Raw genomic sequence first — 15,000 nt, 5'->3', positions numbered from 1 at the left:
GAGTGTCTTCTGTGAAGCAGTCTTTCCTAAAAATGGCTGCATAAATAGTACTAGAACAATATCAGTATCAACAGACCTGCTAAGATTAGTGGAAGGGGGAAATACTTTACAGGGTCTTACCCCTAGACAAAGAACTACAGGTAACCAATAATTACTGGGAGAGGCATAATTAGTTTCTTTTAGGGTTGAGCCCCCCCCACTGCCCCCCCCCCCCACCCTTTATTGTTTTCCAACACGGAGTGGTCAGTCTTGAAATCATGTACACACAAACAACAAAGACAGATTCAGCAAGTGATACATGCTTACACATGCACAGACACTATGTAACAAATATAATGGAAGAAAAAGAGTATAGTTGGATGTTTTTCTGTGTCCTGCCCAGTCCAGAGCCGCTCAGACCCAAATAAATACACAAAGGCTTATATTGTTTACAAATTGTATGACCATGGCTCACCTTTTGCTAGCTAGCTCTTATATCTTAAATTAGCCCATAATTATTAATTTATGTATTGCCACACGTTCCCTGGCTTTACCTGCATCCCGTTACATGTTGTTCCTTGGGCGGCTCGCTGGCATCTCCTGACTCAGCCTTCCTCTTCCCAGAATTCTCCTTGTTTGTTTATCCTGCCTATACTTTGTGCCTGGCTACTGACCAGTCAGCATTTTATTAAACCAGTGTACAAAGGTATTATCCTACAGCAAAAGAACCTATCAACCGGAGAGGGGCATGGGAGCAACTAGCGGGACGCAGTGACACAGTTTTAAACATGAAAAAAATCAGAATCAATAAAATAGAATACTTTGAACTTGAAAGTTTGAGACCTCTCAGGATTTAGATTTTTTTTTAAAAAAAACTTTACTTGGCTCTGTGCTTGGTGGTGCATGCCTTTAATCCCAGCACTCAGGAGAGGCAGGCAGATCTCAGTGAGTTCAAGGCCAGCCTGGTCTACAAAGTGAGTTCCAAGAGGGCAAGAGCTGTCATACAGAGAAACCCTGTCTCAAAAAACAAAACAAAACAAAACAAACTCTGCATAATGAGACTGAATGTTATAAGAGAAACTTAACCTTGAAGATAAAATTTCTAGAGACATATTCTAATTTATAAGTAATATTAGTTATCTTGCCAAAGTATAATGGGCAAAAATAGGAAGAATATTTGTTTATTCAAAGAAATGTACATGAAAATCCCACTTAGCCAATCTAAACTTTGCAACGGACTTACAGTGAAATTCAAGAGTACAACACAGACTTGAAATTTAGTTAGAAAAAAATTGATTATAATCCCAATATCTACCTTGCTGTGTGAAATCTTTGGTAGGTGATGTCTGAAAAGCTGCTTAATTAACAAATGACTTTGCACCTAACTCGAATTTTATCAGCTCATAGATAGATGATTAAAGGTGATCCTTGACTGATTTCCAATTGTTACACTTTATCTTCTAATGCTCAAACCCAGACACACATTTTCTCCAATGACAAGAGTGTTATTTGTCTAACTTTGGAACCATTGTATCTGGGAAGTTTTAAAAATATTTTATTTATTATTTATTATTATGTTTTTGTGTATGTATGGGTGTAATGTGGTTTGCACGAGGAAATCCGAGACAGCACATTCCAGTTGCTTCTATCCTTCCACACCATATGTGGCCTCCAGGGATAAATTCAGGCTGCCGGTCTTACACTACAGCTACTTCCTGTGTTGAGCCAACTCATTGGCCCTGAGAAGTCTTTGCAAAATTCTGATGTTGTGGTGATTCGGGAAATTAATTTTTTTCCTGTTGACAGATTGTGAACCTGTCAATTTGGGTGCAAGGTTAGGTCCAATAGTTCCAGATTCTTGGGAAACTGAAGCAACAGAGTCACTGGAGCCCAAGAACTCAAGACTACTTTGAGTGACGTACAACATCATGCTTCAGAAAATGAATATATTGAATTTTAAGTGTCTAAATTTATGAGTGGCATTATCAGCTATAGGCATATACATATACATGCATACACAGATACATATAGTGTTAATATCACACTAATATAAAAAGAAAAACAAGTTGGTAATTCACACTAAAAAAAAAAAAAAACCTTAAGTTTTACCACATGTGAACATAAGCTCTGAGACTAGCAAATTCAGGTCTGGAATTTATCCAAGTGTGTGCACCAGAAAGCCATGTGCAAAAATGTTCATAGAGTCTTTATTTGAATCAGCTACAGTTGTGAAACTTCCAAATGTTAGTGAACGCAAGGATGGATAGGTAACAGTTGTGAGTTTACAAAAGGCGGCAACACACAGCCAAGGAGGGAAGAAGTTAGATATTTGTCTTCTGAAAAGTTCTATCCCTGTGATCCTCAAGAGAGAGCCAACCAAGGGGAAGGCACGCACAGTGGTCCTTTCTACCAGACTGCTTGTTCTGACAGCAAAGCACACATCTAAGAGATGTGCGCTTTATGCACGCTATATCCCAATAAAATACGTTAACAATACATCAACTGTAGGAAGAGTTTCCAGATTTGGGGTGGTGGTGGTGGGGTGGCCAGAGGACGATAGAATAAAGTGGGGAGCCGTTTCTATTGACTTTGTCCTTTGTCCCTGGCTGGCTTGCTAAATTCAGTGTTTCCAACACTGGGGACTTGCCAGCTCAAATCTTCAATCCTCAGAGGCTCACAAACTTCCTGCGTGGGCTCCTCCTGCTTGGAGGAGGCGGTTGAGGATGGATGTATATGGGGACGCAGAATGAAAAAATAAAAAGGACTCAGCTCCCCTTCAGTTCCACACAGTACAACAGGAAAGGCAGAGAGAAGAGCAAAGCTGTGGAGTGAACACAAAAGGCCCCGCGCTAGTGCCAGCGTTTCAGCTGCCGCTGGCTGGCTGGACAGCTCCTGGATGACTTCCGTTCCTGGGGTGGACCAGTGGGACAGGTAGGGTTCTTGGTCCCACAGGGACTGACCTCTATTCTCCCGTTTGCTAATAGCGGGAACTAAGTCTTAAAGACGGGGTAAAGCCTCAACGGCTTTGCTTTTTTTTGTTTGATTTAAATCGCAAACCTGCAGTAGTGAAGGGAACCTCTCCCAGGGCGAAGCTCCCGAGCGCGCCGCGCAGACTTCTCTGCGGGACCAGCGCGGTGGTTCAGTCCCAGGAGCCACAAACTTGCCAGGATTAGAGACACATCAACTAAATTCACGTCGTGCTCATTGCACTTTTCAAGACATTCGAGTGCATGAAAACTCCTGCGGGTTCTCTGGGAAAAGAGATCATGCCCCCCAGGGCTCTTTCCAACCTCTCCTTGCCCTCGGAGGCGAACGAGAGCGAGGTGGTTCCTGAGGTGTGGGAAAAAGATTTCCTGCCTGGCTCGGATGGGACCACTGCGGAGTTGGTGATCCGCTGTGTGATCCCATCCCTCTACCTAATCATCATTACGGTGGGCTTGCTGGGCAACATCATGCTGGTGAAGATATTCCTCACCAACAGCGCCATGAGGAGCGTCCCCAACATCTTCATCTCTAACCTGGCGGCTGGGGACCTGCTGCTGCTGCTGACCTGCGTTCCAGTGGACGCCTCCCGCTACTTTTTTGATGAGTGGGTGTTTGGCAAGCTGGGCTGCAAACTCATCCCCGCCATCCAGCTCACCTCTGTGGGGGTTTCTGTATTCACGCTCACTGCCCTCAGCGCAGACAGGTAAGAGTATACAGGTAGCAAAGGGATAGACTGGAAAAGTGATGGATAGGGACAGGGGGCTAGGATGGTTGGGAATTGGGGGATGCATTAGCCAAGGAAAGGATGTTGGGATAGGTTGGGGAATGGAGATAGGGAAAGGAAAGTATATGTATAAAATGGAAGCCTAGTAACTCGAACTGAAGCATGAGAACAGAAGTTTAAAAACATATAAAAACTATTTAAATAATACTTAAAATTGCACTAATTTTAAACTTGCACACTCTGGTGCCTGCATTTCCCCACACACTTTGGAAACCTTACTATGCACTTCACAGAATATCTACAGCATAAACAAATTAAAGTTCAATTGGGATTTTATTTTATTATTATTTTTTTCTGTGTGTGTCTGAACTTGAGCAGGCTCTTTCCTGCCACCCTCTTTCAGTAGGGTGGCATTCTGGTATGTTAGAACACTAAGTTTAACTCGAGGAAACTGTTTAGTTTAGACTGTGCACCGTTTACAACGTGAAGTAGATACTATTCCTCTAAGTGAAAACAATTAGAACTATACGTGCTCTTCAAAACGAGGCTCTCACATCTTCTTGTTTGAAAATCTTAAGTTCTTCTAGTTCTTGTTGAAATCAAGTAATCCCCCCCCCAGATAATGCTAAATTTTAATGTCTTAAAACAATACTGTGGGCACAGTCTTCACTATCAAATCCACTTTCACATACTCTAGCAGTGTGAAGTATCCATTATTTGACTTGGCAGATCAATTGGTTCAACTTGGTCATTTTCCATGTGTGGATCCTGAAGCACAGAAAATGTAAGCCCTCCTGTGATTGCTGGGCAGAAAATCCAGGCTTCCTGAATGTAGGCTGATCCCAGGCTGTCTGCATCATGCTCTCAAGTCTCTTATGCAGGAGAAATGTCTGGGTTGTTGGCTGGGGGGTGGGGGACAATGTTTATAATTAGGCATCATTATTGGACCTGTGCTCTCATTCTCTTGAGAATGAAGGACTGACTGAAGTTATTTAGCTAAACAGTTTAACTTGGATATAAAAATGGTATTTGGCCTCCTTATTAATTTTTCATATTGAATTATTAATGAGTCTGGATCTGAGTTTCCAGGAGCTCACTCTACTGTCTTATACCCACTTACACTAATTTGGAGTCACAGAGTTAATATATACTGGGAGTAAGACAATATTCAGGGGAGAGTTTTTGATGCTGTTGTTAAATAGATACTTAGTTTATATAACACACTATTTTAAATCACCCGTGGAAAGGTGATTAAAATTTTAAAGAACTTACAAACTTTATTTTGTCTTCTCAGCACCAGTTCTACTATCTTTTAAAAAGTTTTATTTGAACTTCAAATCTAAAATATGACGTTTGATCTTGACTATTCTTCTTCAAGCGAACTACTCTAATCAGACTGCTAAAGAAATAAAGAAATTAAATAAATTAAAAAAATTAAATAAAGAAATTAAAGAGCCAAACACGATGATTAGCCACTACAGTAGGTGAAATTGACACCAAGCATTCATTTCTAAAGCATGGCATTAATAGCAAGACTCAGAACTTGAGTTTATCTCACACAAGTTTATTTATGTCATGGAAGCAAGTACGTTTGCCCTGACCAGAGGCAGAAAACTGAAGAGCCTCCTGTATTTAGGACCTTTGGGGGGCATCATATGCATACCATAGCAATTATGGAGTCAGCATGATACTCACATTATAAAGACAAAGACTGGTGCATCACCTCTGTTGGACCATTGAGTACCCTGGCTGTTTTCAATTTGGTCCAATTAACAAAGCTTAAATAAAAATGTCAGTAACATAACAGGGATAAAAAGGGAGGAGAACAAGTGTAGGGAAAATGAAAAGTTGAAAAATATAGGATGACCCATACTTTCACAAAAGGTAATTCATTTTCCTGAGAGCTCCCGAGTTGTCATCTCAAAAGAAAAGTTGCCTTTTATAGTAAGAACCCAGCTGTGATTTCTGCAGAACCATTACCACAGAATGAACGGTTATTTCTGCACCTAATTCATTACATCTGTATTAAATAAAGTGTGTTATATTATATTTGACTGCAGTAAATTATGTCTTTTACTCAATTGAGTTCAATCACTGCTAGATCGCTTCCATTTTCCTTCTCATTAGAAGTAGCATCATTGACTTAAAATGCACTGTGTTATCCTTGAGTATTAATACTGTTTCCACAATTCAGTTAGAGCTCTGTGATTATTTGTCTAATTGTGATACACATGGTGAGATGAGAATTGCCAGGCTGGATTTTGTGGCAGCTGGGTCCTCATTGAAGCCCTTATAAACATGTATTTTACCTAGAGAAAGGTGACAACATCACACAAAACTTATGCCCCTAAGGTAGGGTTTAATGAAAAACAAGATGAAAACCTGCAGAGAAGGCATCTGATTCTCTAAACACCAGACTTCTGTTGATCCCCAGAAATCCCCTGCTGCTGTGTACCCATTACTCCAGTAAGCTTGCAGGAAGCCTGAGGCAATGATACCCACTGCTAATTGTTTCTAATCATGACCTATGTGCAGCCTTGAAAAAATGTTAGTTGAGTAAAGGCAGAGTCTCTCAATTCACATCCTAGAGACTCACTCTGTCACTCAATTTTTGGAAAAACTCAATTTGTCCTTCTTGCCCCACCCCCAGTTCTTCAGGTGATTCTGAAGCTTGATGCTCATTGAACATCACAAGACAATCTCCGTTGTACACCACTGTGCCTATTTCCACCTACTACAGCTCCACTCACCACAATTGATTGTAATTAATGATACCCTTAATATTCAGGCCAATAACCATTTACTGAGAACACACTGTGTGCTCTGGACGTTATACCGGGTACTAGTGAAGCAACAATGAGCAATAGCTTTGCTTCTGTTAATCTATGGTTCACACCTGGACTCCTTGTTGGTATCCTTCCTGCACCATAAAGCTTGATAAGAAAAAAGATGCTAGTTTAACCAGACATGCTTAAAGAAGGAGATTTTTGAGACGTTCTGATGATTTTTGCAAGAAATAAAAATGATCTAATTTTCTGTTTATTTTATAGTATGATTAAATTCAGTTTTATATTTACACCAAATTTATACTACATATAGATATCATTAATGAGATTCCAGTTGATGAAGAAATCTGTTCATTGATGCTTAATATATGGACGGTGAATCTACTTCTCTGTCTGTCTTTTGATTGGTTATTCCTTAATTCAGTTTTTCAATTAGGAATATCTCTCCGAGACTATTTGTAAGGGAAAATGTAACATTTTACACATATCTGCTATGCTACTGAGTTTAATTAAACAGGTTTTATGCTGAGGGACATCTTTCTCATGTTTTATGTAAATATTTGAAGAAGGCATGATAAAGCAGGCCCACTTTAATATGCATTAGAAGACTTTACTTATTGCTTTATATTCTTCCAAAGATACACTTGCAGCATTAATATTCTCTCAGAGCTGGGTCTATGGCTCAGTGGTAAAGTGTTTGACTTGTAGGCATGATGCTCTGGGTTTATTTCCTAGTACTCCCTTCTCCCCCACAAAACAAACAAACAAACAAACAAATACTCATTTATAGTTGTAAACTATGTTACAGTAGTGACAGCTTTGGTAATCTGTAGTTTTTCTAGTATAATTCTTTGTGTATCAAATTTGCACTGTTGTCTTTTCACTCAATCGTGTATTATTTAGAGACCCCCCCCCCCCCCGCATACAGCCCTCTTTTCTTGCAGAAGGTGACAAGAATCATCCCTGTTGAAAAGGTCTTCTTCATCTTTGCCATACTCTCCAGCTAGGTTTATTTTCTTAAATGAATTTAACCTATTGCTAGTAATCTTAACACAATGAAAAGTTCATTCATTTTCTAACCCTTTAAGTTTCTCTGTCTTCTTCTTAGGGGCATAATACCCATTATAATCTAGAGGTTTGTTATCCTCCTAAAATTCATAAATTGAAATATTCTCCCACAAAATAATGGTAACAGGTAGTGGAAACTTTGTGAGGTGATCAGGTCTTTAGAGTAGGGTCATTGTGGAAACAACTCCAGAAGGGCCCAGTAGAAGACACTGCTTATAAGCAAAGGCACGGAGAAACCACTAACTGGACAACTCTATGAATAGAAAGAAAAATGTTTGGAGGAACAAACTTTCAGGCTGCCTGGGAGAATAGAGGCTAGTAGCTGGTTGGGAAAGCAAATGGGTTTTATATGATAGTCTTCATGATGGGGGTCTTGGAGCTGAGCAGGCTGTTCAGACCAATTGGAAACTAGATGTCCTTGCCCAGGCAGTTGAGGTAGTTGACTACTGGGGTGGATAAGGGAGTGGCTTTCCTGGCAACAGAAACCAGCTTTAAGAGACTCCTGAGAAATGCTGAGTTTAGATTTCTGTTTACCCAATAAAGTCCTTCTGTTTACACAGGCATAGTCCTTCTGTTTAGGACACTGTCATCAACACTGATGTTTTGGGAGCCTGCTTTGGACCTAACACATGCCATCCAGGAAGGGTACTCTCACTGGACACTGAATCTGTCAAAGTCTTCATCCTGGTCTTCCTCCTCTTCAGGACTGTAAAATAACTTTCTAGGGTTTATAAACCACCCAGTCTAGATTATTCTGATTTAGTATTTCGAATTACCTAAGACTATGTCTCTGCAAGAGTATGTACTAGATGGTGTGGAGAGGGACATCTTCCTTTTATTTTTTGAAAATATCAAGGATATTTAGAATGTCCTTTGTGGTTCTTGATTACCTAAAAGAAGGTTTGTTATGGATCTTTATTATCTGTCTTATCCATCCTCTTCCATCAAAAAATTACAATCAGCAGCTTTATTTATTTATTTATTTATTTATTTATTTATTTATTTATTTATTGTAATTTGCCCTTATCAGATATCTGATAACCATTATAAGTCAATAAATATGTAAATTTTGGAAGGGAGATGTTTTTATCTTTACTTTAGAGTTAAAATAAAAAGACCTTAAGTGACTTTTCTAAATAATATAGACAATGATGAATTAGTCTGACTGAAATCACTTTTTATTATATTTTGTTATTTATCTCTTAGATATATTATAACTTCAGATCCTTTAAAGACAAATACAGCTTGCTTATATACAATTTCGTTTGTTTGCATTATCACTACTTCATTTAAAGTTTGGAGTTGGCCATGAAAAGTTAAGGATGAAGACACTGCGTCTCAGGATGTGAGTCCTTTACTACCTGTCAGTCCTACACATTGCCACTAATATACAAGAGGTGAGAGGACAGGATTCTATCTGGTCTAACAAAATAAAATAGATCTATAAAAACAGAGGACTCTTCAATTTTCAGTTCTTTCAATTGGATTGTGGAGGAAAAAAATCCCACTCTGGAATAGTATCTAGGGTTTATTGTTTAGGAAACTGTTAAGGAAAAATGTTGAGAGTCTCAAACTCTGAAGCTACAAGACCAGAATCAAGGTAAAATTTAACTGCATTGCTTTGCAGACCTTTAACAACTCAGTTATTTTCCTTTGATAGCAAGTATAATGATAGATTGGAAATGAAAGAATTTAAATAAAAAATCTAATAGCTGATCAAATTCAATGAAAAAAATGATACATATACTGTACATTGATTGAAGATAAAATCATTGTGAAAGAGCCAATCACCATTGCTTAGGAGATTCTACTTTAAAATATTTTCCTCTCTCTGCTTGTGCTCTGTGCCAATAAGCCCTAGAATGAATTGGAGACACTGAGATGCCAGGGAATTTGTGTCTTCCATACATTAGGAAACAGCCAGGAAAGAAAGAAATGTTGGTATTTCTACTGCCAGTGAGATTTATTTCCCTCTTGCCTCCCTCTCTCCTTCTCTCTCTCTTCTTCCTTTCTAATTTTCTTTTCTTTCATTTATCCCCCATTCCCTTCTTCCTCCTTCCCTCCCTCATTCCTTCCTAGAGAGTAACTTGAGCCTCTTGTCCTAGGTACAGAGCTATCGTGAACCCCATGGACATGCAGACTTCTGGTGTGGTGCTGTGGACCAGTGTGAAGGCTGTGGGCATCTGGGTAGTCTCCATATTGTTGGCTGTGCCTGAAGCTGTGTTTTCGGAAATAGCACGAATTGGTAGCTTGGAAAACAACAGTTTCACAGCATGCATACCCTACCCGCAAACGGATGAGTTGCATCCAAAGATTCACTCCATACTCATTTTTCTTGTCTATTTCCTCATACCTCTTGTTATTATCAGCATTTATTATTACCACATTGCAAAGACTTTAATTAAAAGTGCACACAATCTTCCGGGAGAATACAATGAACATACCAAAAAGCAGGTAAGCTGGGTCAGGGTGTGTGTGTGTGTGTGTGTGTGTGTGTGTGTGTGTGTGTGTGTGTGTGAGATTTTATGAGTTGTTAATCCCAAGACATACAAAGGCAGCCTTTGGGCTTTCACTTGCCTTAACTGGAAGGATTCCTGGGGAGTTTCTTATATGTGTTTGTGTCACATATAAATGGGATCTACTTCGATCCCATTTACCAGGCATCTGAGTCTCTGACAAGAACTGGAATATTATCAGTAGAAACTAATGTCTTTGTGCTTGGTGACAGTTATGTTGGTAAAGAGCCTGCTTAGCAGTGTGAGGACTGAGTTCAGATGCCCTGAAGCCATGTAAAAATGTCAGGCATGGGCTGTAACTAACCGCAAGAGGGGGAAGTGTGCAGACAGGAAATTCCTTGGAGCTTGCTGGCCAGTTACATTACTATCTGTGCAAACGGTTCAGAGAGAGAACCAGGTTCAAAAGATTAAGTACAGAGTGATAGTAGATACACTAAGTTGGCCTCTGGCTTCCACACACAAGTGCATATGCACGCACATATACAGATGCACACACATATACATGTCAATGGATAATAAATAAAAATTGATGTTTATTTGTTTTTTAAAATATTTTTTATATGAATATACTTTCACAAAGATGAAGATCATCAATCTGAAAATTCCACATTTTAAGTGTAAATTGACTATTATCTTTTCATGGTGTCCCTGTAAGGGTAATTGGAAATGCAAAGAAGGATGTCTCTGTAAAGAGAATAGGGCAGTGCCTAGGGCTGGGCATGGGGCTTGAGTGGGTAGCAGAATGGGTGGCTCTAGGAACTTCAGAGATGCAGAGGGAATGAATGTGATGCCCAAGGGGGCTGGTGGTTGGGACTGTTGGCCTATTGCAACTGTACAACCTTCCCCATAGACAGCACACATTAGTTGAAAATTGGTAACAAAGAGGAGGGAAGTGGCTCAGTGGTTAGAGAGCACTGACTGATGTTCCAGAGGACCCAGGTTCAATTTCCAGGCCAGGGTTAAAAAAGAAAAACAAACAAACAAACAAAAAACAAAACAAAAATTGGTAGCATGTAGATTAGCTACATTTTTTTTTGTTAAAAAGCATGCAATAAAAATTTCAATTAAGTTATTCTTGTGAAAGTGAAAGAATTGTGTTTCCAGTTGTGTCTTTCTATAGTCCTAGAGAAAAAAATACTCTAATGGGCTAGAACTTCTATAATGACAAATCTTACAGGGAGGCAATGGATGCTTGTTGCCAATGTGAAGGCAAACAAACTTAATCTGAGATTACTAGAGTTAGTGGCAGGTGTAGATGGAGTGAGAGAATGGAGCTTTGAGCCACCAGTCAGCAGCAGGAGCTGGCAGAGGTTTCCATGGTGCAGAGTAGTCTTCATTAATTAATGACTGTCAACATGAAGAGTTGACATTCATCTTAGAGATTCAGATAGTGAACCGATGTCTCAGACAAATGAATCATTTGTTGTCTAAGTATCTGGAATCAGGGAAGCAAAACATCTATGCCACAGGCTCATTGTACCCTTTACATAACTAGACACTTTACTCAGAGTTTTGTAATCCAACTTGTATCATAATTGGATGTTTGAGTTTTGGTTTTTGATTTTCTTTAAGTTGAGTTTTTCAATACCCACAGCTTATTTTTTTTTAGTGCTGTCAGTTCTGCCTTACTTACTTGGATTTCCAATTGGAAATTTATATGCCCTGATTGGGTAACCAATTCTTGACATTTTCCAAGACATCATCTCAAAGCCCAACTTAATGGACTTGAATCTTCAGTTTCAGACTGCCATGATAGTTTTACCCCCATGCTGTGTCATCCAGGGAGGACACAGGGAGTGCTCTACATTCCATATTCATACTTTCTAACATGGTTGGCTTGTCTTACTTAGGGCATTAAGATGTATCATTAGTACCACTGTGTTCTATTTCTCCATGTCGCCTATACTTGGGCTTTCAGACCTTCCAGTTCTTTCTTAAGTACTCTAGCTGCTGACCAATGTCTCCATCTTAGAAAATGTGAAGACTGCCATTAGCATCTTCTGATAAACTGTGTCCCTACTCACACTGCTGATTTAAGCATTTAGGAAAATTGGGAAATAAGATCTAAATTTTGTACTCTAGATTTTTACCAAAGAATTCTTAAGTTAAAATAGTAAATGTCTGACTTTGAGTTCTATTTATTACAGACCTGAAGATTTTCTTATAAAACAGTAAGCATAGCATGAATTCTATGGAAAAAACCCCTAAAATATAATCCAGTTTAATAATGTTACTAGAGTTGATAGTTACATCAGTAGTTTAAAAATTATGTTACCTATATCTATCTATCTATCTATCTATCTATCTATCTATCTATCTATCTATCATCTATCTATCTATCATCTCCATCTATCCTTCTACATATCTATCATCTATTTATCTATTCATATTCGTGTGCCTACATGGGCATGCCATAGTGAGTGTGTGACAATTTGAGGAAAACTTCCTGGAGTTATTGCTCTTCTTCTGCCTTGGGAGTCCTGAGTATTGAACTCAGTTCACTAGGCTTAACAGCATATGACTTTAGCCATTGAGCTCTCTCTCAGATAATCCCAGAAAATTTTCATTATTATGTGAGCTAGGGGCCTAAATCTCAATGTTTATTTGTTTGTTCATTTTTATTATCTACGTGTGTGTGTGTGTGTGTGTGTGTGTGTGTGTGAGAGAGAGAGAGAGAGAGAGAGAGAGAGAGAGAGAGACAAAGAAGAGAGAAGAAATAGTGAAAACTATAAAAAAAATAGTCAAGTCCTGTTTCAATAGGTCATTTTTTTTCTTGTTTAAAATACCCTGATATTTGGAAAATATGTCCACTTGTGTGTATTCTATGTTTAATTAATTTAGTTTATTTATTATAAGCAAAATAATTTGGATTTTTACTAACATGGCCCTACTGTAAGTAAAAGGAAAGCATTTTAATAAGGCATTCATTAATGCTACTGCTTTGACATGAAGATTGTCATGTGTAATTTATCATCTGACCTAGTAGAAATCCTAAATATCTTTAAAAGGAAATAAGGTGGTGGACCAAATAGTCTTGGTTAAGCTGTTAGAGCTGTTAGAGCCATCACTTTGATGAGGTAAAGCAACAGTTTGTGTGTTTGGGAGTGATCACATGCGCTGATAAGCTTCCTTGCTTCTGGGAGGTGAGTTTGGGCCACGGCTCTCTCTGCTTCCCATTGACTCATGGGCATCTGCTGCTTTCACAGATGGAGACCCGGAAACGCCTGGCTAAGATTGTGCTCGTCTTCGTGGCCTGCTTCGTCTTCTGCTGGTTTCCCAACCACGTCCTCTACTTGTACAGGTCTTTCAACTACAAGGAGATCGACCCTTCCCTGGGTCACATGATTGTCACCTTAGTGGCCCGGGTTCTGAGTTTCAGCAATTCCTGCGTCAATCCCTTTGCTCTTTACCTGCTCAGCGAAAGCTTCCGGAAGCGCTTCAACAGCCAGCTCTGCTGCCGGGGGAAGTCCTATGCCGAGAGGTCAACCAGCTACCTTCTCAGCTCTTCAGCTGTGAGAATGACTTCTCTGAAGAGCAACACAAAGAACGTGGTGACAAGTTCTGTCCTGCTAAATGGACATAGCACAAAGCAGGAAATAGCACTGTGATTGGAGGCCACTCAACTCACTCTTGGAAACATTCCTTACAAACTTTGCTATTATTATTGAGCAAAAGAAGAACTAAATAATTTCCACATTCATACTGTTCCCTAGCTAATTTGTCAAGGGACTTCATGACTGAGTCAAGTACAAGACAAATATTTTCTCTGAATAGAATTTTACATTACACCATGGACATCTATATTAAACACACGTAACTCACATATATCTTCTGCTAACATTGATTTACAAATTCCCTCAGGATTTAAGGCATTGCAACAAGCAATTGTACCATATTTACTTCAAATTCCTTTTATCCTAAATCATAGAGAGCATTTCCATAATGAGTCAGTAATTCGGTAATTCAAACACCTATTATTTGAAATATAAATTACATCATTCTGATGAGTAAATTTTATTTATATCTAGTATATATATGTATATATGTATTAATTTGAAAAAAAGTCCAAAGTAGAGCTTAATCATAGTTCATTAATATTTATGGTTCTTTATATAGTTATAATTTATAGAAATGTTTGTAAGTTCTAGATATAGTATTGGAAAGTATGATAACTTTTATTATGAATTGTAAGTTAATATGTGAATGTGTATGTGTAAAACAGGTATCAGATGCTCCAAATTTCAATACTAAGACTCGGATGTTTGCATGACCATTTTTGACTTAAATTCTTGACAATTTGGCTGCTTCTGTGTAGGTCATAAGATTTGTATAATTCTGATGAGTTCTCATTTGCTCTTGCATCTGCCAACTGACAAGTGTATGGGATTTCAGACACTTTTCTCTGCATGATATCACAGTTTTCTCTGAATAAACATCTTGATATTTTCAGCAAAATATAAACATTGTCTTTATTAAATCCCAAAAGCTACTCCTTTCTTCAGCCCATAACAAATACCTAATTCTTGAGTTCCTCATACCAAGTTGAATTCTAAACATATCAAGGTGACTTTGCTGGCATATTAAACTTCCCTTTAAATATTCCTAACCCACACTACTGAAGATATGAAACAATCGTTTGGACACAGCAAATTGAAAAATAAATGAAAGCAAATTATCTATAGCATATGATAATAGGAATGATAATGAACACTTATCAAGTGTTTGATATTTTTTAGCTTATTGCCAGAGCTTTATACTTAATTTTAATTATGTATATGTAATTTTAATTTTTTTCTTATGTATAAACTCTTAATGAATGAAAGAAGGATCCAATTTTCTAGTTATAAAGATGCTCAAATTGTGGGGCATCTTTATTTAAAAGATAACACAATTTCACAAATCCAATGAGAACCTCAGTACATTGCCAGAAATTTGGTCTTTA

General features: G+C 38.4%; 1 protein-coding gene across 1 annotated transcript; it reads left to right on the top strand.

The window, feature by feature from the left end:
* The first annotated feature begins 3,245 nt into the window (after positions 1 to 3,245).
* On the top strand, positions 3,246 to 14,021 carry Nmbr (neuromedin B receptor). The gene is made up of 3 exons (XM_059272373.1): positions 3,246 to 3,667; positions 9,648 to 9,996; positions 13,265 to 14,021. The coding sequence occupies exons 1-3, from the start codon at positions 3,246 to 3,248 to the stop codon at positions 13,664 to 13,666; spliced, it is 1,173 nt and encodes a 390-aa protein (XP_059128356.1). The 3' UTR covers positions 13,667 to 14,021.
* The last annotated feature ends 979 nt before the right edge of the window (positions 14,022 to 15,000 follow it).

Source organism: Peromyscus eremicus, chromosome 8b (genome assembly GCF_949786415.1).
Source record: "Peromyscus eremicus chromosome 8b, PerEre_H2_v1, whole genome shotgun sequence".
NCBI lineage: Eukaryota > Metazoa > Chordata > Mammalia > Rodentia > Cricetidae > Peromyscus > Peromyscus eremicus.
Note: the sequence above shows the minus strand (reverse complement) of the source record. Positions and strands in the feature narration are given on the sequence as shown.

Bases quoted from the DNA above. Each gene is read 5' to 3' on its own strand.
- Nmbr (XM_059272373.1), top strand. From the start codon at position 3,246: ATGCCCCCCAGGGCTCTTTCCAACCTCTCCTTGCCCTCGGAGGCGAAC. The intron at 3,668-9,647 runs GTAAGAGTATAC...CTCTTGTCCTAG, and splicing joins ACTGCCCTCAGCGCAGACAG to GTACAGAGCTATCGTGAACC. The intron at 9,997-13,264 runs GTAAGCTGGGTC...CTGCTTTCACAG, and splicing joins ATGAACATACCAAAAAGCAG to ATGGAGACCCGGAAACGCCT.